The sequence below is a fragment of the Schistocerca serialis genome, chromosome 9 (assembly GCF_023864345.2).
Source record: "Schistocerca serialis cubense isolate TAMUIC-IGC-003099 chromosome 9, iqSchSeri2.2, whole genome shotgun sequence".
NCBI lineage: Eukaryota > Metazoa > Arthropoda > Insecta > Orthoptera > Acrididae > Schistocerca > Schistocerca serialis.
This window is the reverse complement of record NC_064646.1, coordinates 384517024-384542292: the sequence shown is the minus strand read 5'-3', so window position 1 is coordinate 384542292 and position 25269 is coordinate 384517024. Positions and strand designations below refer to the sequence as shown.

General features: G+C 43.1%; 1 protein-coding gene across 1 annotated transcript in view; it reads left to right on the top strand.

Annotated features, from left to right (window-relative positions):
- Positions 1-1883: 1883 nt before the first annotated feature.
- Positions 1884-25269, top strand: part of LOC126419629 (uncharacterized) — a 182520-nt gene continuing 159134 nt past the window's right edge. The window contains exon 1 of the mRNA XM_050086817.1: positions 1884-2281. Coding sequence (XP_049942774.1) covers positions 2234-2281 — 48 coding nt within the window. The 5' untranslated portion in view covers positions 1884-2233. The remainder of the gene's footprint in view (positions 2282-25269) is intronic.

The following is a 25269-nucleotide window of genomic DNA, read 5'->3' as shown; positions in this document are numbered from 1 at the left end:
CATTTAAGTGCTTGGCAGAGGGTTCATCGAACCACAATCATACTATATCTCTACCATTCCACTCCCGAACAGCGCGCGGGAAAAACGAACACCTAAACCTTTCTGTTCGAGCTTGGTTTCTCTTATTTTATTTTGATGATAATTCCTACCTATGTAGGTTGGGCTCAACAAAATATTTTCGCATTCGGAAGAGAAAGTTGGTGACTGAAATTTCGTAAATAGACCTCGCCGCGACGAAAGACGTCTTTGCTTTAATGACTTCCATCCCAACTGCCACACTCTCTCCCGTGTTACGTGATAATACAAAACGAGCTGCCCTTTTTTGCACCCTTTCGATGTCCTCCGTCAATCCCACCTGGTAAGGATCCCACACCGCGCAGCAATATTCTAACAGAGGACGAACGAGTGTAGTGTAAGCTGTCTCTTTAGTGGACTTGTTGCATCTTCTAAGTGTTCTGCCAATGAAACGCAACCTTTGGCTCCCCTTCGCCACAATATTATCTATGTGGTCTTTCCAACTGAAGTTGTTCGTAATTTTAACACCCAGCTACTTAGTTGAATTGACAGCCTTGAGAATTGCACTATTTATCGAGTAATCGAATTCCAACGGATTTCTTTTGGAACTCATGTGGATCACCTCACACTTTTCGTTATTTAGCGTCAACTGCCACTTGCCACACCATACAGAAATCTTTTCTAAATCGCTTTGCAACTGATACTGGTCTTCAGTTGACTTTACTAGACGGTAAATTACAGCATAATCTCCGAACAACCTAACAGAACTGCTCAGATTGTCACCCAGGTCATTTATATAGATCAGGAGCAGCAGAGGTCCCAGGACGCTTCCCTGGGGAACACCTGATATCACTTCAGTTTTACTCGATGATTTGCCGTCTATTACTACGACCTGCGACCTTTCTGACAGGAAATCACAAATCCAGTCGCACAACTGAGACGATACCCCATAGGCCCGCAGCTTGATTAGAAGTCGCTTGTGAGGAACGGTGTCTTTGGTGTGACGTCATAAGCGAGTGACTGCGTGTGAGATCGCTCTCTAAGTTTTCATATATTTTTAGGTTTCAGATACATATTTTAACGGTTTTTGTGATAATATTTACTATATAAGTGACGTATTAGTGGTTTCTTCATTCACCTCTGCCTTTCTTGTGTTGTGACCTGATATTTGTGAGTGTTTCGTATCGAGCAACTTAACATCTTGCCTGTGTTTACATTCCGCGCTGACCAGTTGCAGCTGTAGCGGCGCATCGAAAGCTAAGTACTAATTAATTGTTTGTGCATAGTGGTTTATTTAGGAACTTTAGTAGTCTTCAACCGGTGTTCTTGGTGTTTTCTGGTGAAATAATTTCAGAAGAACCTTTTGGGAACTGTTTACAGCTTCGTTACTGTGTCATTAGACGTTTGATTCTCTTTCTGTATTAGTCTTTTGTTATATTCACATTTGTTGTTTATTAATACTGTTAATAATAGTAGTTACTTCCCTTGTAGAGTAAGTTTGTGATTATTGTAGTCAGGGCATTGCCCATATATTTTTAGTTGCTGGAGAACAAGAAGCTTGGTTGTACGTTTTGTAGACCACGTGTATAGACTCTCCGAACATTCTGGATGCGCCTTGTATTGTGTTTTGTAGACGCGGAAGCTTTCGGCAGCGCCAGCTGTGGATCAGTAGGACGCAGCCGCCAGGCACCAGCTACCAGTCAGCCCCGCTGCCTCTGGCGCCGCCGCGATCTCGGTCGCGAAGGGGGGTGGGGAGGGGGGAGCCGCCCTCCCCCTCTCCCCACCCACCCAACGCCACATCCTTTCTCCAAGTTCAAGGATGCGGGGCTCTTGCTCCTCATTTCAATAGCGTCGGGTGCGTGCTGCGCAGGACTTTACCGTAGCCTCGCTGCTCGCGTTCGTGCTTCCGCGTTTTGTCTTTTTTTTTAAAAGATTCGTACGACGAGGAACTGAAGATGCCAGAGGCCGAAACGTCGTGCTGTTGCCGAGAGTGCTGCTCGCGGTGAAGGACGCCTGTTTTGTTGTTGTTGTTGTTGGTGGTGGTGCTGCCGCTGCTCGGACAGCCCCTTGTTGACATGCTAGGGTCTAGCGTGAGAAAGTGATCTGGACTTTTCCCAGCTACACTTTGTCTCATATATGACGACGCGCGGGAGGTGAAAACTAGCAGTGAAGACTTGTGCGCGCTTAAACAGAATCGACCGCTGGACAGCAGAGAAAGATGGTTTCTTCGAAATGGAATGTGACTGGACGTCTCGCAGTTCTTCTGGTATGTTACACCAACGCTTCATTTTCCGCAAATTGCACAAAGCTATCCGTTTTACTAACTTACACGGTATAATATTTCTACATCTATACTTAACAAACACTGCAATATGTTTGGACAGGTTTCATTCTGGAATCTCCGAGCGATTTTTTTTTAACTCACTGGAACAAGTCGTTACCAGAGATTCAAAATAGTATATGTGTATGGAATCACAATGTAATTACAATTTCCCGCTGATGTGTATTATAGGGAATCGAGCTATCGAAGATAATCATCATCTTATTCGTTAGGTGATATCTGTCAGTACCAGACTAATATCAGTTTCATATATAATCTAATTTGTTCACAGATGGTTTCTATTGGCGTTAGACAGTATAATTAGCTCGATTTGTCATCTCAGTTACAACTAAGATTCTACTGAATGTGTTTATTGTGAAGTGCATGAGGCTGGCGTGCTTTGCTAGAACACATCCTGTTGTACAATATGTGTAACGAAGAATTCGTTGTAGTGGCCACGTTCAGTGGACAGCTTCCTCTCCAAACGACACACATCATCGATGTTCATTTTCACAATCGTTCGGATATGGCTACCAGGGCTGTCTCAAACACCAAAAATTTTCTGCAATCAGTCCAACGTTCTTCGATATACACTGTGTGAAACAGCTACCGTAAACCAACATTTTTTGCAGATTGGTGATGCTCTCTCTACACTAAAATGTTTGTTGCATTACTTTTTGTTTTCTAAGTTTTCGTTATTATTTCCCTTGGACGTGATGGCGTAATGACGTTGATAGAAGTCGAGCTGTGAGGTATTGTTGAAAGAGAGAAATTTAACTGTAGTGACAGTACCGTGTAGGATAAGTCAAATGAAACATTTGCATTATAAACACCACACATTTCGCATTGCCTGAGGAATCATAACTTTTCGGTGCAGTACATTCATGGTGACAATGGAAAGGAATCAGAATTATTCGGCAGCAATTTAATCTGATGTCAAAACCTGCAGCTAACATCAAACTACGGAAAATCTGTCAGTGAAATTCAAAGCCACCCTTCATGCCCTTATTTTAGACGCTTTTAACTTAGTTTTTCTGTTCAGTCATTGAGGTAATGACATTTAAAGCACTGAAAAATATTCTTAGATGCCTCTCTTAGAGACATATCATTGGAATTTTCTACGTAAAGTTTTACGAGATATTCGCATCTTCCTTCGAGGGTCTGCGAATTGTTTCCAGCACTGACGTCCGTCCCTCCCGCGAAGCAAAGCAGCCAGCGTAGCGAGTCAGTCACTAATCATCCACTGTAGTTCCAGTCTTATATGAGAACCACACACTCTAGTGTACTGTTCCAACACATGCACTTATTTTACTAGTAATCTCTTTCATAAAAAAGCTACAGTTTCGTCGGTATTCTACCAACACATCGTATCCTATCATATATCCTGTCTGTAACTAAGTATACATGAATATTTAACTTCATTTCCACACGAATGGTTACTGCCGCGTTGTATTTCTGTCGCGTTACTTAAGTAGTCGAGACTAATTAAACGTGTGTTCAGAGCCTCTACATCAAGTTTCGTGACGTAAGCAGCCGTACACTTCCGAAAGGCTTGTGTTTGTATCCACCATTTTCTGTTGAAGCTCTTCCTGACGTCACTCACCCGTTGTATAATCCGACGGACAAGGTGGAACAGTGCTGTGCTCTTATTAAGGGAGAGCTCTCCGCCGGGTAGTCGTGATCTAGATCCACTCAGTCGCTTCATACAGAATTCAAAATAGTTTCCTCGTGTGTTCTACTCTGCCTAAATTTGCGCTTGCTATCAGGAATCCGGTACAACATCATATCCCCGCTGCGGCCGGAAAAAGATTTTGCAAGAACGAAACCAACGACGACTGAAGAGAGTTGTTTACCGTCACAGAAGTGCAACCCTTCCGCAAACTGAAATCTGTAGCAGCTACAGATTTCAATGTTGGGCCATCAACAAGTGTCAGCGTGCGAACCATTGAACGAAACATCATCGATATGGGCTTTCGGAGCCGAAGGCCCACTTGTGTACCCTTGATGACTTCACGACACAAAGCTTTTAGCTTCTCGTGGGCGCATCAACACCGACGTTGGACTGTTGATGACTGGAAACATGTTGCCTGGTCGGACGAGTCTGGTTTCAAATTGTATCTAGCGGATGGACGTGTACGCGTATGGAGACAACTCATGAATCCATGGGCCCTGCATGTCAGCAGGGGACTGTTGAAGCTGGTGGAGGCTCTGTAATGGTATGAGGTGTGTACAAAAAAAATGGCTCTGAGCACTATGGGACTTAACTTCTGAGGTCATCAGTCCCCTGGAACTTAGAACTACTTAAACCTAACTAACCTAAGGACATTCACACATCCATACCCGAGGCAGGATTCGAACCTGCGGTCGTAGCGGTCGCGCGGTTCCAGACTGTAGCGCCTACAACCGCTCGGCCACCCCGGCCGGCTGAGGTGTGTGCAGTTGGAGTGATATGGGATCCGTGATACGCTTAGATACGACTCGGAAAGGTGACGTGTACGTAAGCATCCTGTCTGATCACCTGCATCCATTCATATCCATTGAGCATGCCGACGGACTTGCCCAATTCCAGCAGGACAAAGCGACATCCCACACATCTAGAATTGCTACAGATTTCATTTCCGTAGTTTAATAATGCCTGATAGGGCTTGCAGCATTACATTCATTTGTTTTGCGTAGTCTGCAATTATAACGATGTCTCCAGCTAATCTGATACAACGTAACCTTTGTCCACTATCTCCTATTCTCTATGTCTTCTCCTTCATGATGTTAAGAATTTTCTCAATGAACACATTACATTAACATGGAGATAGGGGACATTCTCGTCTAACTCCCCTTCTAATCATGGCCTCTTCTTCTGCCTCACTGATGTTCATTTTTGTGCTTTTGTTCTGATACGGTTGCTTAATCATTCTTCCAGTCAAGTCCTATTTTTTTCATAGTTCTGTGTAGTAGGTCCCAGTTCACATTGTTAAAAAGGTTTCTGTAAATCGTTGACGCTAAGATAGGTTCTTCTATTTCTATCCTTCCTTCTCTCCAATATAATTCACAAGGCCAAAAGTAGTTCCCTTCTTTCTTTGTTTCCGCTAATCGCCAATATTCTTACCAACTTCTATTTTTATCCTGCTCTTAACTATATTAATCAGTAAGCCGTGAAAAGAACTGAAAAAAATGAGCGTATGTATGTCTGTATGTTTTGAGCGTAACCCACCGTTTATTTTAATAAAAGAATCTCTTGGCGATGGCACAATACTGAAAAATGATATTGCGGTAGTATGAGACTACAAAATGTATTTTATTCAAAATGGCGATACGCGAAGTTTTTCTGAATGTTATTGTTTGCCAAATATTTCGTGTTTCACCGATAGTACAGCTCGAGAACATAAAATATGTATCTGGACTTACCCTGTTCTTTTATGAAACCTCTGTAAGTGACGTAAGCTCAGGTGATTATTCTTTTGTCTCCGTTCTCGGGGACCGAGCGAAGTGGCGTAGTAGTAGAACAATGAACACCTATTTGTAGGAGTGCTGTTAAAATCCCCGTGTAGCCAACCAGATTTAGGTTTTCCGTGATCACTTAATGCGGATTCCGGCATGGTTCCTTCGAAAGGGCACAGCTGATTTCTTGAATGTACTTCCCCAGTACGAGTTTCTGTTCCCTCTCTAACGGCCTCGTGGTTGGCAGAAGATTAAGGTTTAATCTCTCTTCCTTCCGTTCTTTGCGAGTGAATTTGAAAGTGTGCTCAGCGCATCGTTCTTTATTCTCCCACTACTGTGCCTTCTTCAGTCGCTATTCTCATGTTTACTGCTCTGCTTCCCCTTCAACTCAACTTCATATACTCATATTCTGCTTTAAATGTTCGATGCATTGCACACGACAAGTAGTCTAAGTTCATTTTGCAGTCCGTTAGAATAGCTATCTTCAGTAACTATTCCTCATAAAGTGGTGTTTCTCTTCTGAAACACCATTTCACTATCTTTATTAGTTCATAGGCATACGATCGTAACAATGTAAAACTGGAAGTTGTGTCGCGTATCTTAGTTCCATACAAACTGCACCCTAGCCTTTTAAGGTTCAAATGGTTCAAATGGCTCTGAGCGCTATGGGACTTAACATCTGAGGCCATCAGTCCCCTAGAACTACTTAAACCGAACTAACCTAAGGACATGACACACATCCATTCCCGAGGCAGGATTCGAACCTGCGACCGTAGTGGACTCGCGGTTCCAGACTGCAGCGCCTAGAACCGAGCCTTTTAAGGCTGCTACATGACGCTCACTATTAAAGTAACTTCTTTGATGCTGTTACAGAAACACTGTGTTTCTGATGAATGAGCAAAACACGATAAGAACCGAATCCGATGTACTCGACAGTTAACTCATACTGCGCCGCTAAAAGATTGATCTAATTGTGAGACAATGTTCTTGAGTAGAGAGGATAGACCAACTACATTCAGACCTCGAAATGTTCCGTTATGTATTAATCACTCTAAAACATTTTTCGTAGTCTAATTTTACTTATTAGGGAAGGACAAAAGATGAGGCTATGTGTTTCATTTGATAGCACCATAATCAGTGAAATCAACACTACATTTAATTTTTATTACAGTAATACGCGTTTGTTATTGTAGAGTCTTAATTCTACGTCCTATGTACGTAAGTTTTTATTAGTACTAGATACAGAATTTGTGTAATATAAGCTCACTTAGATTATTTAACATTTTGGCGACCATGTTTTACAACACTAAACATAGAATATAAATTTACTATCTTTAATAGTTTCTTCACGCATATTCATCCATTTTTAAAAGATCCAAATAAGGGGTAGATCTGTAGATGATAGTTTCAGCCCAAAACGAGAACAACGATGTGGTTATAGTAGTTTCCTGTTCCCATCTGGGTATTTTTTTCTGTCTGCTCTCGCCATTTAATCATTAAAAAAATGCGTGAGTTGTCGTTTAGAGGATTCGGTACAGTTTACATGTGTAGCAGCGTCAACACCTCTACACAAACACATCTAAAACATTCTCCATTGTTTTCTCGAGAAAGTGCAGCTTCATCAAAATTGCCTTTTAATGTAACCTCTCTCTCTCTCTCTCTCTCTCTCACACACACACACACACACACACACACACACTCAAAATACCAGTACCACCTCCAACAACCTGTATCTTCGTTTACTTGCGCAGGCATTCTGAAAATACCAAAAAGTTGATAATTTTAAATTTATAAAGTATTTGAAAAATTTTCGAAAGGGAGTACGCATTTTTATTGTAGAATTATTTACGCCATTGTAAAATTGAAACTGATGTTGATACTTACGATACATGTGGAAATCTAAGACAGAACTTATAACCAAAGATTTTGCCTCCCTCTCATGCGAGAAACTGTATTCATGAACAACATTTTCGCATAATGCGAATTTCTCTAGTAGTTTCGATGTCGCAAGTTGAATGAACTGTCCGCACAATTCGTAGAAATGTGCATGGAAAGGTCGGTAGTTTCCGTAACTTTACGTAATAGCGAGAATTAAGAAAACCGACAAGGTGCAGATCGCTGGGGATGTGTAAAAGCGTGAGGCAGCAGGCTGCCAATTCGAGCAGAACGCGCTCCTCTGGAGAAAGGAGTGGAGGGTGGGGGTGGGTGAGGGAGGGGGGGAGGGGACTACGCCCGCTATCAGACGCCCTGCGCCAGGCCAGACTTTCGCTTACCGCTGCTCTGCTTGCACCGCGTAATACTCGTCACGTTTCAACACTTGTTGATGCACTACGCTGTTTCCCTTTCTCTGTGTGTTTACGTGAGCGATGTTTTCCCTCTTTGGAAATGTCAGTCACATAACACTCGATGATACAGATGCAGTTCCAACACGTGTACGTGACGTGCCAACAGTTACTGAAGCATTTATCAAACTTGGAAATGTACTCGTTTTAACTGGGAGGGAGCGATATCTGACGTTTTTAAATTCTTAATACATTTTCATGCGTAGGACAGATTCTTTTAAGGATTAAAAACATTCAGTTTTGAGTTTTTGTGGAGAGTGGAGTATCCCTGCCTGCAAAGAAACTATTTAAAAATCTTGTATGTTCCTCTAGAAAAACTGTTTTACGAGTGACGTGACAGCATTTTAAAGGTACGGATAGTATCAGCGATCACCCAGTAGGCTTTCAGAATAATTTCGTTGCCCGTCTAAAGTGCAATATTTTTGTGGACTGATCTACTTCATACTGAAGAATGAGACATTGTCAGAAGAATAAAAATTGTCCATAGTATGCCCAGCATACAAGAAGGGAAGCAAAATGGCATGTGGTGACTACAGACGCATCAGCTTGCTGAATGTAACTTACAAAATATTGTACATCATTAACCGTAGAAAATTACTACCATTCATAGAGAGCAATATACAGGAATACCAAGCTGGCTTTCGACCAGACCGATCGACAATAGATCACATTTTCACTCTGTGACAATTATTTGAAAAACACTGGGAATATGATAATGACATCTATAAGCTGTTCGTCGATTTTTAAAGTGCATGTGACAACATCCTCAGGAATATCCTACACAGTGGACTTTGTGACTTCAGAATCCCGGAGAAACTAGTGAGAATGGTGCAAACTTGTATAGATGTGTCAAGGGCAGCAGTGCGTTTCCGAGGATTCACGCCAGAAACATTCGTAATTGAGACAGGTCTGAGGCGAGGGGACCCTCTCACATGTGCTTCTGCACAACGACATCTTAGGGAATGTAGGCAACAGGAATGGGTTGGAGTACAAATGGGTGGTAATATCAATTGTCTCGCAAGTGCAGACAATGTACTACCGTGAAACGACTCGAACCATGAGTTGACATATATGTACAAGGAAATGGACAGTTACGCACAGAAAGTTGGGCTAAAAATGAATCAAGACAAAACGGAATTCATGCAATTAGGGAGAAGACAAGAGCAGCAAGAATTTGTTGAGATGATTGATATGAGGTTCAAGAGGTTTCACGTCTTAAAATACTTGGAATCTTGGTTTACCTGCAACTACAGAATAGAAATATAGAAATAGACTTTAACGAAAGAGCAGCAGAGGGAATGAAATGCTTGTGTTCCCTCAGGAATATCCTCAGCTCAAAATCAATACCAGCGAATACCAGAATGAGGATAAGTAACACAGTGGCATGCCCGGCAGTCATGTACGGCTCCGAAACCTGGACCACGACTAAATGAGAAAAGAAGACACTATTTATATTTTAAAAATGAATAATGGTGAAGATTTGGGGACAGATCTTAGGTAACGGAGAATGGAGAAGGAGGAAGAATGAGGAAATCTACCTCTTGATAAAACAACAAAAAATCCTGCAGAACCTGAACAAAAAATCCTGCAGAACCTGAAGTGCGTAACAATCCAGTGGGCGCGCCATGTATCCCGTATGCCAGAAGAAAGCCACGTGGAGAAAGCGCTTGAGGGGAAACCAAACACAATACGTCCCATAGGACAACCGAAGCAGCGATGGAAGGACGACCTGGCTGGGGACCTGGCAGTCCTGGGGTTTGAAGACACCTGGAGGAACCGAACAGAAAACAGAAAGGAATGGAGGCAGTTTGTGAAAACAGCGCGTGGTCCTCAGGGCCTTCGATTGCTGAATATTTGTGTATGTATGTCGCTCTAGAAAAACTGATTTATGCAGGATATGACAGTATTTTAAAGGTTTAAGCAGTGTCAGCCATCACCTATTAGGCGTTTAGAATAATTTTATTTCCCATCGAAAGTGCAATTTCATTTTCAATTATGAATGGGCATGGCTCTATGCGTAATCACTTTCAATTCCCTTTTTCTTTCGTTACACACGGTAATTTAAAATGTATCTCCCTTTCACCAGAACAAGCACCTGCTTAGGGGTGACAACAAATACACTGGTTAAAAGTAGACAAAATCAAACTGACAGATAACGTATTAAGCTGTGCCAAACCTATCTGATCACAGCCGAAAACTGTTATGGATAGTAGTGAAGTCGCAATTTACACGTACAAAACGAATATTGTAAAATTAGGAGGTGACTATGACACTAACAAGGTGACTAATTACTCTCGTGCCTACGGGTGTATTAATTTTTATAACTTTTATAACTACACGCTAATGTTAACTGCCTTGCAGGGGGCAGAACCACATTCCATTATTAATCTTCATCTTCCACAATTACTTCACCGAACTGACAAGACAACAATATATATTTGCTTCTTATACGAACATAAAGTGATACACAGTGCCCAGAGACGGCATTTTAATCATGATATGATTAACTAATTTGCTTCTTTTAGGTGACCCACCTTCTGCAGAACAAAACCCCCTTGGCGTTTTCCAGAATCTAAATAGTGCTACGTGCGACGGTTGTTTACTTCAGTATTTATGTGAAATCTTGGGTTATGTTGACAGTCAGAATTACAATATTTTCCAAATTGTGCACATAAATACTTCAAATAATCATCAGATCAAGACAAGGACTTACATTGCACAAATATGCGTTTTCATTGTCAACAGATTTCATGCCATTACCTCTGTTTTTCAATGAACATCGAAAGATTTATGATGATAACAAAATTTATTAATTGTGATCCAAAATAATTTCCATTTTGCCAACTCCATTGTGAAACCGCTTTTTGTACATAGAGAGAAAATAAGAATAGGAGATATAACACGATATCAATCTCTATTCCCTTAATACGTTATTGATTTTGTACGACGCTAATCTACTTTTATAAGTTTCGTACTAATAGACTGTAACACATGGAAGAACAGTGATATCAGCCGTGAATCGCTGTGGTGTCGTATTAACGTCGTTCGGAATGTTATTTGATAACTTATTCACAAACAAGCCGCCCCAGCAAGTGTCGAATCATGTGATATAAATCGTTATCGTAAGACCATAACGTTCTAGAAGGCAAAGTAATCGGTGTTCCTCCAACCCTGTCACAACAATTAGCGGGTTGCCCAGTACGAGATGATGCAATCCCTTTCATTTATCGCGTTGTTTCATCCCAGTTGTTATCAGTTGCCCCTCAATATTTCTCATGCTATACAACAACGTCTTAACCGTATAGGGGCGAGAATTTTCTGTTTAGAAAAGGGAGCTATTAATATTGTTGTGCCTGTGAACAAGACCAGAAAGTGGTTGTACCTGCTTGTCCAGGAACTCAGTTCAGGCATTTCGATTGACACTACGCCGCCGAACGAAATGAAAGTTTTCCGGAGCATTTAAAACATCGACAGAGCATCGTAGATCCTACTCCAGTTTGTTGAATTCCTCGCATTCTTTGTAGGGATACTAAACATCCTTTTGTTTTTTTTCCGCAAAGGATGAACTTTAGTGTGTCTGGAGGAAGTCATGTTCCATCGCTAATCCGCCGTATGAGTGTATAACACCCCTTTTACATCGATATTGAGAATGTTATGCTACCAGCCGTCAAATGTGTCATGTTTTTAGCGCAACATGTTTCGGTACTACGTTATCCCATTATCAAATGCTATAAAACAAACAATAAAAAGAAGTACTACATGTTCTGACAACCATACAAAAATATTTATGTGGCCCTGTAGAACAGCATACCTTGAAGTTTCTATGCCATTAGGCACCGTCAAAAGTTCTCGTAAAACCCCAGCTGCAAACATGCACTGTCGAACGTAAAACTCTTCTTAGAACATTTCATGTTGGATTGTTGCGCTCTCAAAGCGAAGTTGTAAAGCGAAGGCAGCTGCTTTCACCCTCAAAGATAGTACTTTCCTGAGAGTGTAACAAGCGAGCATTAGACGTTCTAAGAAGAATTTTATGTTTGACAGTGCATGTTTTCCACTGGAGTTTTACCTTTGACGGTACCTGCTGGCAAAGAAGCTTTAAGGTATGTTTTTCTACAGAACCATATAAATATTTTATGTGGTTGTCAGTAGGTGTAGTACAGCCATTTGTTGATTGGTTTCCTTGTTTTATAGCATTTAATAATGGGGTAACGCAATCCCGAAACGAGTTGTGCTAAAAATATCACACATTTGACAACTTGTGGCTGATTCATGGTACAGTTGCACGACGGCGTCAAACAGATAAACCTTGCAACACAAGGTGAACGCAATAGTCACTTCGATGTACCACATCTGCGGGTTCTCTGAAAACGAGTCAGCGAGAAGAGTTACCGGCAACCGCGTTGTTTCGCACCACAGACAATCATCAGAAGCTACAAAGACACAGCAGTTAACTAAGTTTCTTTGTCTGATGAGCTTTTATATTACTTGGAACAGCTGAGATATTTAAATTAATTTTCGTTGACTGTTGTGCCTTCTCGAGGTGTACCTAGAAACTAATGAGTTTTTAGTCGAAAAGAGTCATTCGTTTCGCTGCGGTCAGTCAGTCAATAAGTTAAGTCTGCCCCGGGAACTAATCTTGGTAATTCAGTTCGTTAACGGGTTGGATCAACCACAAATATCTACTTCTAGCTATCGGCCAGTGACGGTCAAACCTCCGAACAAAAACGCACTGGCGTTGCTGCCAATGTTTCCGCATACGTAGATACGAGCTGACCAGTCCTATTCACCATAGAGTACACGTCACACCAGGTTCTCAGCCAGTAGCTGATGGGAGCCCACCGTACTTACACTAGAGTAGCCTTGATGGCGACATTACTCTCCTGCGGTTTGCTCAGTCGACTCTGAGGAAGGTTCCGTGTTATCTCTTGGCCGCCCCCATTGGCTTATAATCTAGCTGTTGTGGATACCACAGCCGGTTTCTGGCATACACGGGTGTCATTGAAGTCAATATATGCCACATAAAAACGCCAAGCTTGATGTTTCTGCAGGAACATCGAGTGCAGCGTTTTTGCGTGTCTTTTGGTTCTGAACTGTTAGCATGTTTTGTTTGTCGAGTTGTTAGTGCAAACTGCTGAGGCCCAGCCGGGACGGCGTAGGAACTATTTTTATGGTTATGAATCTCTACATGCGTGCATGAAAATACGATGCCCTTACTAAGACGCTCGACTCGCGGAATTTTCTTACGTGATGCCTGTCTCTGCTAACGCCGAGCTTTCGGTATGTCCCATATGCCATGTCCTTTTGTGTTCGGCCGTGCGTCTGTTGACATTTCCTTTTGTAGTTCCAGTATACACTTGTCCTCAAATGCAGCCTAATACGCGGCCTGGACTTAACCTGACGCCACGAGAACTATCAGGGCGAAAGAAAGGTACGTTTCACCTCTATCGCCCATCTGAGCTGTCAGTGTATGGACATTACCCACATGTGTGCGGTTCAGTAAGCCACAGAGAAATTTAGGAGTGAATGCTCTGCCGCTCGAACACGCCCTCATGTATGAGGTTTATCATTTATAACTACAGCCCCCAGCACACATTGCAGGGGGAGTCGTTCAGCGAATACTACTCCTTCTCATAAGTCAGTTGTGTAGTTCCTTTGTGAGTAAAGATAGCAGATGGTGAGACGGCACTGCTGGTGCTGATTCATCGTGTTCTACTTCCTCGGCAGCCCGTGGTTTGTGTTGGTCCTGCGGTTCCACGCCCTGTCAGTGACCAGATGGGACAAACTGGAGCAAGGTCACAGTCTTGTCTCTATGTTTTCTGTAGCAGATACCATTCTGCCGAAGCTCTGATCGAACAAATATGGTGCGGCAGGGTATATAAATATATCCAGAAAGAGTCCATATGCCGTGATGAGATTCTAGCTAACACAGACGATGTGAAGTTCAAATGACTCAAATGGCACTGAGCACTATGGAACTTAACATCTGAGGTCATCAGTGTTGTGGATTGGCAGGAGAGCCAACCCCGTGTTATTAAAGCCGAAAGGCACGCGTTTTAGCTCACGCAGGCTGGCGTGAGGTCTGGAACAGGTCAAGGAAATTAAACTAGCAAAAAAGGACGTAGCTGTGGAATACTTAACTTTAATCCATAAATGGTGAACATCGCTCTTGACGGTACATGTTTTACAGCATCAGTAGTAACTGGTAATGGCACCTTGCTAGGTCGTAGCAAATGACGTAGCTGAAGGCTATGCTAACTATCGTCTCGGCAAATGAGAACGTATTTTGTCAGTGAACCATCGCTAGCAAAGTCGGCTGTACAACTGGGGCGAGTGCTAGGAAGTCTCTCTAGACCTGCCGTGTGGCGGCGCTCGGTCTGCAATCACTGATAGTGGCGACACGCGGGTCCGACGTATACTAACGGACCGCGGCCGATTTAAAGGCTACCACCTAGCAAGTGTGGTGTCTGGCGGTGACACCACAATCAGTCCCCTAGAACTTAGAATTACTTAAACCTAACTAACCTAAGGACGTCACACACATCTATGCCCGAGGCAGGATTCGAAACTTCGACTGTAGCAGTCGCGCGGTTCCGGACTGAAGCGCCTAGAGCCGCTCGGCCACCGCGGCCGGCAGATGTGAAGTATTTTGTATCGCATAAAAGTAATTTTAAAGCTTATATCGGCGTAATTGCAATATCGACTTTGCTTTCAATGAATTATTGGAATTATAAACTTTTCTCCGTGGCACTGAAAAGGGCCTTCGAAGAGCACTTCAGTGACGTTACAAATGTGGAAGTTTATCAAGTAGTAAAAATATAACCACACCGTAAACAGATGCCCCACAAACGTCTACTCTAATGTAGCAAACGTAAACAAATACAAAGTCGTGTACGGTCCGTGTATTTACCTGTGCCCTTGAAGCCAACTAGTATGCGTCCACTATTGTACGACCACACAACTGGCTCGTGAAGTTAATCAGAATTTCGCATTGTATACGAGAGTCGGAAAAATAGATGTGGTTTTCGTTTATGCCAAAGCCCATGTAGTGTTAAAGCAGCATTTCGTTTGTGTGATGCGAGGTATTCCGATCAAGCCAAGCAGTCACGATTTTTCTTTGAAAACATAATGTTATCTGCCTCTGTAGGTAAAGTCGACACGTTAAACACACCCAAATGTATTTTCAATAAAGCTATGTGTTCCTTTTTCCTTAAAAATATGTAGCACATGAGGACGATAGCAATTCACTTCGCGCTCTTCTTTAGCAATTTAGCAAGCCATTTACAATTTCTAGGTGTCAGTTTTAGCTAGCCGGCAAGATAATAAGTTTTGAGATACCGTAAGTTCAATTTCTATTTATAATATGGACAGCATCATCCTATTTCCAGTAATCTGCAGAAACTGAGACTTTGAATAAAATTGTCGACTAAGAGCTTAGGAAGGTTGGAACACAACAGTGTACCCTCGACGTGAAATAAAGATCCGCTGCATCAAACGATGAACAACGCTTTTATTGACTTAAAGAAGAAAATATTTCTCTACAAATTCACAACTTATTTATTTATTTTGTGGTGAAGACTGAAATTACACCAAACTTACGTAGTTTAAATGTAATGAACACGAATAAATATGCAATGCTGTTTCAACTTTTCTTCCTTTTATAAGTAAAGTAATATGTTTTTATTTTCAATTGCTTTATTTTTAAATAATAATTTTTAAACTAACTTTTTTGCTGCATCTTGAATTATATCTACCGTGTGGTGTCACCGCCAGACACCACACTTGCTAGGTGGTAGCCTTTAAATCGGCCGCGGTCAATTAGTATACGCCGGACCCGCGTGTCGCCACTGTCAGTGATATCAGACCGAGCGCCACCACACGGCAGGTCTAGAGAGACTTACTAGCACTCGCCCCGGTTGTACAGCCGACTTTGCTAGCGAAGCTACACTGACCGATACGCTCTCATTTGCCGAGACGATAGTTAGCATAGCCTTCAGCTACATTTGCTACGACATAGCAAGGCGCCGTATTCAATTGATATTTATTATGTGAAGCATGTATCATCAAGAGCGATGCTCTACAATCGCGAATTAAAGTTAAGTATTATATCAACTACGTACTTTATTTGCAATTCTCAAGATATTGTCCTGTTCCAGACCTCACGCCAGTCAGCGTGTAATTAAACGCGTGCATTTCGGCCTCCTCTAGAAAAACAGTGTTGGCTCTTCTGCCAACACTACATACCGTACTATTATCATATTATAAAATATAACACAAAATTTTGTGACGTATGTTATTTATAGGGCTCTGCTACTGAATGGCTAAAATTTTTATGTAATTTAGAGTGCTCTTGAGGACAAGTTTGTTTTTGTGAAACATTCTCGGAAGAGGGCCAGTATCACAGTCACAGCATGACAACTGAAGATGCCCACATGAAGAACTGACGGGCACCGCGATTATAACCAGCAGTCAATGTAACAGACACGGTAAATGGTCGTCATCGCTGAAATAGGTATCAACTCTAGTGAATATCAACATTTTGTACAGGCCAATAGCAGCGATTAATAAACTGGTATTTTATCACGTGATTTTTCGACAGTTAAACTTCCCATATGTAGAATGATTTCCAGGAAGTGACTAACTGCATAACAGTTTATGGCGATTTTTGCTGTGTTGTACTGAAAATTTGTATGTGAAAGAGCCAGATATGACAATGAATTAACGAAAATATCACGACGTAAATTGTGGATCTCCTCTTACTGCATGTGGATGAAAGTGAAACAGTGCAAGTAGGTTTGTGAAGTTTAGTTGCTTAGTCGTTTGTTTAAATGATTAGATTAATGCATGCCGAGGAGTGAACATAGTAGGCTGTGATTACTAAGGTGCAATACATCACTCATGGGTCTTGAAATATTAGGTTAAATGTGAAGGAACCTGTATAATGAGTCTTGAAGTATGATGAGGTGCTGTAAAGCAATGCTCCGAATTTTTTTGTAAAAACTATCAAAGCTTATTAAATAAAACAAATATTATTAACAATATGCCTCTTTATTCTTCATGTATACATATTTGCAGCATTCTGCCTTTTGAGGGTTCCGAATTCTATCGTCTAACAGGGCCGTCTGTAACGTAACTTTGTCGGTGTGTGAGAAACAGATCGCCGAAATGGAGTTTCTACTTCGAAGCGTTCGCCCCCACATGGAGCACTCTCTCCTTCAGCATGACAATACCAGACTACCCACGAGCGCTGCGACATGTGCAACAATCCGACGCCTTGTGTTCACTGTCATCGATCATCCTCCAGACAACCCCGGCCTGGTCCCATCCGATTTTCATCTGTTTCCAAACCTTAAAGAACACTTTCGAGACCTCACTTTGATAGTGAGGAAGCTGTGCAAAGTTGTGGCTCCGTCAACAAAGTAAAACGTTCTAAAATCTTTAAGAGTTTTCACATATAATATCTGGAGGCATTAACTTTCAGCGCGCTCTCGTACATACAATAAAAAGTCAGCTTGAGTTGCCTAGTGCGTATAAAAGCTGTACAAAACGATCTTAAAAGTGTCGTCTTTTATCATTTGTAAGTGAGCAATGTGAACCAATGTATTGGTTCTACTACTGTCACAGATTTCATTTTGAATGAATGATGTGTTAAACGTACTAGATATTTGTCTTATACATTCTGATATTAATTCATTAATTCATTCATTCATCGATCATATTCAACAGATCTCATCAATAAAGAGAACATTGAGACTTCTGGAACGCGTTAAAGCGTACATCAACAAAAGACGAGCAAATCTTAGAAATTTTATCCGTATATTGCATAACAATAAAATATTGCCTACTGCCTAATGATATTTACAATTAGCTAATCCTAAGAGAGTTGCGATTTTGAAAAAAGAAAAAAAAATCGGCTGCTTCCTCAATTACGCTGTATAAGTTCTCTTTGTCTGCTATTAGTATCGCATTATTTACTTGGTTGCAGCGGTATTTTTCAAAGAAAATTTGTACCGAAATCTGTATATACTGAGGCTTTTTTTTTTTTGCACATTACCAAATGGCATGCGGTTTTGTTACAAACACTGTTACTTCCCAGGTAGTTAACATACCTTTTGAGTCTCCAAATATAGACATTTAGACCATTTGTACAAATAGTGGGTACTGAAGTATTTCTTAATTTACTAATGAAATGGGAAAGAATCCAATTTCTTGCTCAATCTTAAACGAGAGCTTGTTGGATATCTACCAAGCAGGGTACATAACTGAATTCTGAACGCTATAAAAGGAGGCAATGTCTGTATGAAAATTATTTGTTTTCCTTCTAGTTTGATCGCGTAATTTGCAGTTCAGTTAAGCTGAAACTAATTTTTATTATGGAAAACAAAAATCGTTATCAGAAAATATTTTGGGAGGATTTGTCCAAAAGAACAGACACCACGCATTCATATAACTTATTCACTTCGAAAGGCAGCACAATTATGTTCGACCTCCCGGTGTCAAAGAAGTGAGCATGAAGGACATGGATGTGGAATGTGGATAGGTTGCAGTAGGTGGGAAAGTGGGTCGGCCAGGAGGCGCACCGAGATAGTACGCGCAATTGCATTAAACACTGTGTCGGGATGGTTCAGTAGTTAACACAACTGCCTAGCAAGCAGGAGATCCCGCGTTCGGATCCCAGTCCAGCACAGATTTTCTCTCGTTGCCCCTGATCCCGCACACAGTCCCGATACACTGACACCAGTAGTTTCCTCCATTTCCTTTTCTTTCTCACCCTCGTCCACCTTCAATTTACATAATAATTCCGGAAGGCGTCAGAGAGTGAAAATACGCAAAACATTACCTCCATGCTCTAATTATTGACAGAATTGCCAGGAGATGCAGCACAACTCCCGCTGGGGAAAATCTGCGACTAGGCTACACTGGAAACCGTCGTCCCTCTCTCCTGTGAAAGTAAAATCGGCGCTCACGCTTACCACTGGAGACTTCAACGGCCGGTAGAGAAACGAGCCCTGCGGACAGCAGAGCGCGCTGGCCGGCTGCTGCTAGTGTTTTGCGGTCCGGCCTACCGCCGCAGGCGCGGTGTCCTACTGACCGACCTGCGGGGACCGATTACCGAGTAGCGGGACGCTGCGGCGCGGAGGAACCGGCCCAGGCAGGCAGGCGAGGCAGAGCAGAGCCACGCAGAGCAGCCAGCTGCTGTCCGCATTCCACGCCGCGACCCGGACTGGCCGCCGCCGCGCGACTTTCTCACAGCCGCCACTACCTCAGCCTCAGCTCCGTTACTGAGCCGCTGGGGAAGCACGCGCCCCTGGGATACGCACAGTGGGAGCGCACTCTCGTTACGTGCATTGAATCATTTCCTGGCCGTGCTTGTGTGCTCTTCACGTGGCTGTTATTGATGCCTTTTTTTGTTTTTGTTTAGGGCGCTCAACTACTAAGGTCATTAGCGCCCAGCCATAAACGTTAATGCGCTAATACCGTAGCAAAACGCAAAGGGGCAACATAATAAAGTACTTACAAAGACGCAGATAAACAAATTAAAAGAGTTAGATCTTGTTGGGCAAGTCCGTCAATGTAATAAACTTAAGGACACGAGCAACTGCTCGAGCGTCATCAGCTAAAAGTTCCTGTATGGTAGACGGCAGACGCAGGACAACACGAGAGTGAATAAAACGGGGACAGGGCAATAAAAGATGGCGCACCGTCAATGGATGACCACAGGGGCAATCCTCAACCCGGCCAAAATAACCTCCTCTCGCCGGGAAGGGCGTAAGGAGGTCGCCCAAGCCATCGGGATCGGTTTGATGGTCCTAAGGTTATTTTCATGGAGAGAGGACCAAGCCCCATGCCACAGTGATGAAACGCGCCGACAAAGAACCCCACTAACATCTGTTGATGGGACACAAAAGGAAGCTGTCCGAGGCAGAAGGACAGCAGCCTTGGCCGCAGCACCAGCAGCTTCGTTCACAGGCTCACCAACGTGGCCAGGAATCCACAAAAAAAGGACACGAGCGCCGGTGTCAGCTAGCGACTGAAGGGACCGTTGAATTCGTTGCACGAGAGTGTGGTTCGAATATGGGTCACGGAGACTGAATAGTGCTCAAAGAATCAGAGCAGATGGCATAGGGAGAATGGCGATGGCGGCGGATCTACTGAACAGCCTGAGAGAGCAAAAAGCTCAGCTGTCAGGCTTGAGCACTGGTCATGGAGCCGGTATTGAAAGGTATCATCCTCAACGACAAAGGCACATCCGACGCCAGCAGTCTGAAGCAGGTCTTCCTCTAATCCTCCTAAATGACCTATGAGGCTGGCTCAAGGACGAATGAACTGCGCAAGATGGCAGTTCATTGTTTATAAATACGAGGGTTGCCCAGAAAGTAATACACCGCATTTTTTTCTTCAACAATTCTTCATTGAACTTAATGAGAATTACATACAAGAAAGAATCCTCTTCTATATACACACCCCATTTTTCCACGTAATGTCCTTCCTCTTCTATGGCCTTCCTCCAGTGCGAAAAAAGGGCGTCTATGCCCAGTCGGTACCAATCCTAGTTCCGGTGACGGAGCCAGTGCTTCACTGTGTTCGTCCTCAAAATATCGTCCACGAATGGCATCCTTTACTGGCTCAAACAAGTGGATGTCGGAGGTGGTCCAGCAGTCCTCCGACTTGTGTGAGGCCGAGCGTTATCGTGTTGCAGCAAAACATCTCTTGGATTGCTGTGGCGTCGAAGTCATCGGAAGCGCCTCTTGAGTCTTGTTAATGTGTTGAAATATGCTTCTGAATTAATGGTAGCACCTCTTGGTATCACATCAATGAGAATAACTTCATAGTCCTAGAACACGGTGATCATGACCTTGCCGGCGGAAGCAGTTGCTTTGATTTTTTTCTTCTGTGGGGAGTGGGAATGGCCTCATTCCATCGACTGTCGTTTTATTTCGGGGTCAAAATGGTGAACCCAGGTTCCATCAACAGTCACAGTGCGGCACAAGAAGACCTCCCCCGCGGTGGCCGTGCGGTTCTCGGCGCTTCAGTCCGGAACCCCGCGACTGCTACGGTCGCAGCTTCGAATCCTGCCTCGGGCATGGATGCGTGTGATGTCCTTCGGTTAGTTAGGTTTCAGTAGTTCTAAGTTCTAGGGGACTGATGACCTCAGATGTTAAGTCCCATAGTGCTCAGAGCCATTTGAACCATTTGAAGACCTCCCCCTCAGCTTCAAAACGTCGCAACAAATCAAGACAAATGTTTCTTCTGCGCAATTTGTGACCCACCGCTAGACACCGCGGGAACCATCTTGCACACACTTTTGAATATCCAAGACTGCGGTTAATTGGATCCACACTTCCTTTGCTGATTGACAAATACAGCGCCAACTGCCAAGGCGTGGTGCGTCTGTCCTCGCGAATGACAACATCGGCTCGCTGCAACATGTAAGGTGTGACAGCCGTGGATGGTCTCCCCGACCGCTACAAATCGTGTAGCGCCGCCGAACCGCCTTCTTGATGACTCACCCTCCATGCCCAGCGGCTAACCGTGTTTTTCTAGACAGCAGATGCTCTATAGACTTTGCGCAAGCTTTTGTGAATATTCCCTACAGTTTCTTTCTCTGCAGTGATAAGTTCAGTTACGGCACGTTGTTTGTAACGTACATCACCTACAGACACCATTTTGAAACTTCCTGCAGCTTCACTATATGTCGGAAGTGACGGAAACTTGGCGCGCGTTTGTGAATATTCCCTACAGTTTCTTTCTCTGCAGTGATAAATTCAGTTACAGCACGTTGTTTGTAACGTACATCACCTACAGACACCATTTTGAAACTGTCCTGCAGCTTCACTATATGTCGGAAGTGACGGAAACTTGGCGCGCTCACTCAAGACTTCAGAAAATACATACGTAGCGTTTCGCATTCGGATCATTGTTTTCGGATGAGAAAAAGAAAAATGCAGTACATTTTTTTCGGGCAACCCTCGTAAACTTCTGAAGGTCGTGGCAGGAAAAGGCACTTTCAAGAAAAGCTCCCAGAGATGGAGTGTGAAAACTGTAAAGCAAGACAGAGATTGGAATACATCTAGCAAATCACTCAGGACGTAGGCTACAAGTACTACTCTGAGATGTTGGCACAGGAGAGAATTTCGGTGGCGGGCCGCATAAAACAATTCGGAAGTCTGATGGGAAAAAAGCGCGAGCAGAAAATGATAGTGGCTAAATCCTGTTCCAAAGGATGTTTGGCTGAAAGGGCTGAATGTTAATTTGACGGAGAAAAGTCGGCCAAAATAGCTAGAATATTTATGGAGTGAGCATAGCGTGGTGCACATGCGGCCAACACCGGACAGAAATTGTCGCGTGACGCTGGTATGACACTTTTGTTTACGTATAGCGATAACATAGAAACTTTAATATTCCTCGCGTTTAAGCTGTTTCCACACTTTTATTTACGAGTAACAGTATTGACACTGATCTGTTGTTGTTGCAGATACAATTCGAAATTCCTCAAAGGAGGAAAAGTCTGTTTCCGTATACAAAGATCCAATTGTAGTTGAAATACCGAGTGGTTATAAATAATGTGCAGCTACTCCATATGGTCCAGTGTTGACTGAAATTATCTTATGACAGCGAAACATGGTAGCGCACAACTGATTTACGCTGGAATGAAAATTAACTCCAATGGTGGCCACCAGGTGTAGTTCTGGCGGCGCTGTACACTGTTCGTATGACGGCACTACACAGTGTAATTTGATCAGCCATAACGTGAGTGAACAGTATGGCTGTCGAGAAGAGGGACCGTCCAACATTAGTGAAACAGTTTCGTGCAAACGACAGCAATTACAGTGCTGCACTGAGAGAGTATCGCCGACTGAAAGGCGCGAGGTGAAGACCGACGTCATTAAAAGGTTTCAAGAAAATGATAATGAAATTCGAAAACATGGGTGAGCTCGGTGTGACACGTGGCAAAGGAAGGCGTCTTATCCTGGTGAAAGTTGACGTAACTGACCATACAGCATATGCCCCGGGTAACGCGAGTGCTCGCGCAGTGTCACGAGAATTGTGGATTCCATGGTCAATAGTACGAAAAGTTTTGCGGTCTGTTTTACACTGGTACACGTGAAAGACCCAAACGGTGCAGCAGATGAAACCTCACGATCCGCAGCAACATTCTGAATTTGCTCTTTGATTTTTAGCAAGGATCGAAGTTGATGCCAGTGCCAGGGAAGTATTCTAAGGAGTGACGAGGCACATTTTACACAATAGGGAGCAGTGAATACACAGAATTGCCGAATTTGTACTAATATTAAACGGCGTTTTATGCACGAAGAGCCATAGCACTCGCTGTATGTGACTGTGTGGTGTGGATTCACAAGCACCGTTATTCACGGTCCGTTCTTGGTTCAAATAGCTCTGAGCACTATGGGACTTAACTTCTGAGGTCATCAGTCCTCTAGAACTTAGAACTATTTAAACCTAACTAACCTAAGGACATCACACACATCCATGCCCAAGGCAGGATTCGAACCTGCGACCGTAGCGGTCGCGCGGTTCCAGACTGTAGCGCCTAGAACCGCTCGGCCACTCCGGCCGGCGGTCCGTTCTTGTTTCGACAGAATACACAGAGTGCCTGTCAGGTATACCGTGACGTCTGTGTGTTATCGAGATCTACTTGTAGAGCATGTGATTCCTGATTTGGAAGGGCGCAGCTGTGTGGAAGCCACTGTCTTCATGCAAGATGAGGCAGCACTTCATGTCGCTCGTCCAGTGAAAGCCTTGATTAATGCAGCCTTCCACAAACGTGAGGAAGAGATTATCCAGAAGAATGGCCTTTAAGATCACCTGAACTGAATCCATGTTAGTTTTGGTTCTGAGGAAATCTAAAAGGAGCGTTTACCAGGAACATGTTCGTGACGTGAAGGCCAGTATACAGAGACCGTTGTTCAGATTCCACCTGAAGTTCTGCCAGCAACGTTTGATCATGTCGATCTAGGTATGCAGCATCTCGTCTTTATTTCAGATGTAGAACAAATTGTATAAGCGGTGATTAATAATAAAATCCACATTATGCATTTTCTTACTTGTTTGACATTTTCTGGCTACGTCTCGTTCCCAATCCGCTGCATATGGCAATATTTACATACGTATTTTTTTAGATTCATAGTGCTAGATTTGCACCTGGTGACCAAAACTGGAAACATTTTTTTACAGCGTAAAACGGTTCAGTTTTAACGCATTAGAATATATGCAAGGTTTCACTGGGATATACATTCAAACCAGTGTGCTTATTTTTAGGTAGTGACAATAAGAAACTGTAGGACTAGTACCTATAAGGCTGAAGTGAATATGTGAGATTAATATTATAGTTTACCTAAGGACAAACAGAACAATGACATCCCCATAAAAATTTTGAAGTTTCATATTCAGTTAATTTGCAGCACGTCATTAAACAAAACTCCATGTTTCTATGGTGACACTTCCGTTTCGGCGCAAGAGGAGGCCATTTGGCAATGCCACCGAAACGTAATGTATAAAATCAGAGGCGCAGTAATACGATAAATCGCAGCAGAAATCCTAAAAATAACGACGGTTTTCCGATAACGGGAAAACAATAGAAATAAATCGTTCAAATGGCTCTAAGCACTATAGGACTTTACATCTGAGGTCGTCAGTCCTCTATAACTTAGAACTACTTAAACCTAACTAACCTAAGGACATCACACACATCCATGCCCGAGGCAGGATTCGAACCGGCGACCGCAGCAGCAGCGCGGTTCCGAACTGAAGCGCCTAGAACCGATCGACCACAGCGGCCGGCTGTGATACTGGTCGCAAACAAGCGAAATACCATGCATACATCGCTTAAAAGCTGTAAGTTCACTCCACATATCGAAAAAAATTGCTGAGATTCCTATGTAACTGGTATACAAGATATAAGGAACTGTCCGTACTGACGACGTAATTACATTAAATATCTACAAGGCGCTTTCGGGCAAACATGTCCCGCCATAGGCAAGTGAATGTTGCAGTCGATGAATGCTGGTCACAAAAATTCCATTTCTCCCCCATGAAACTTCCTGGAGGATTAAAACTGCATGCCGGATAGAGACCAGAACTCGGGAACTTTACCTTTTGCAGGCAACTGCTCTGCCGACTGACTGATACCTGACGTTA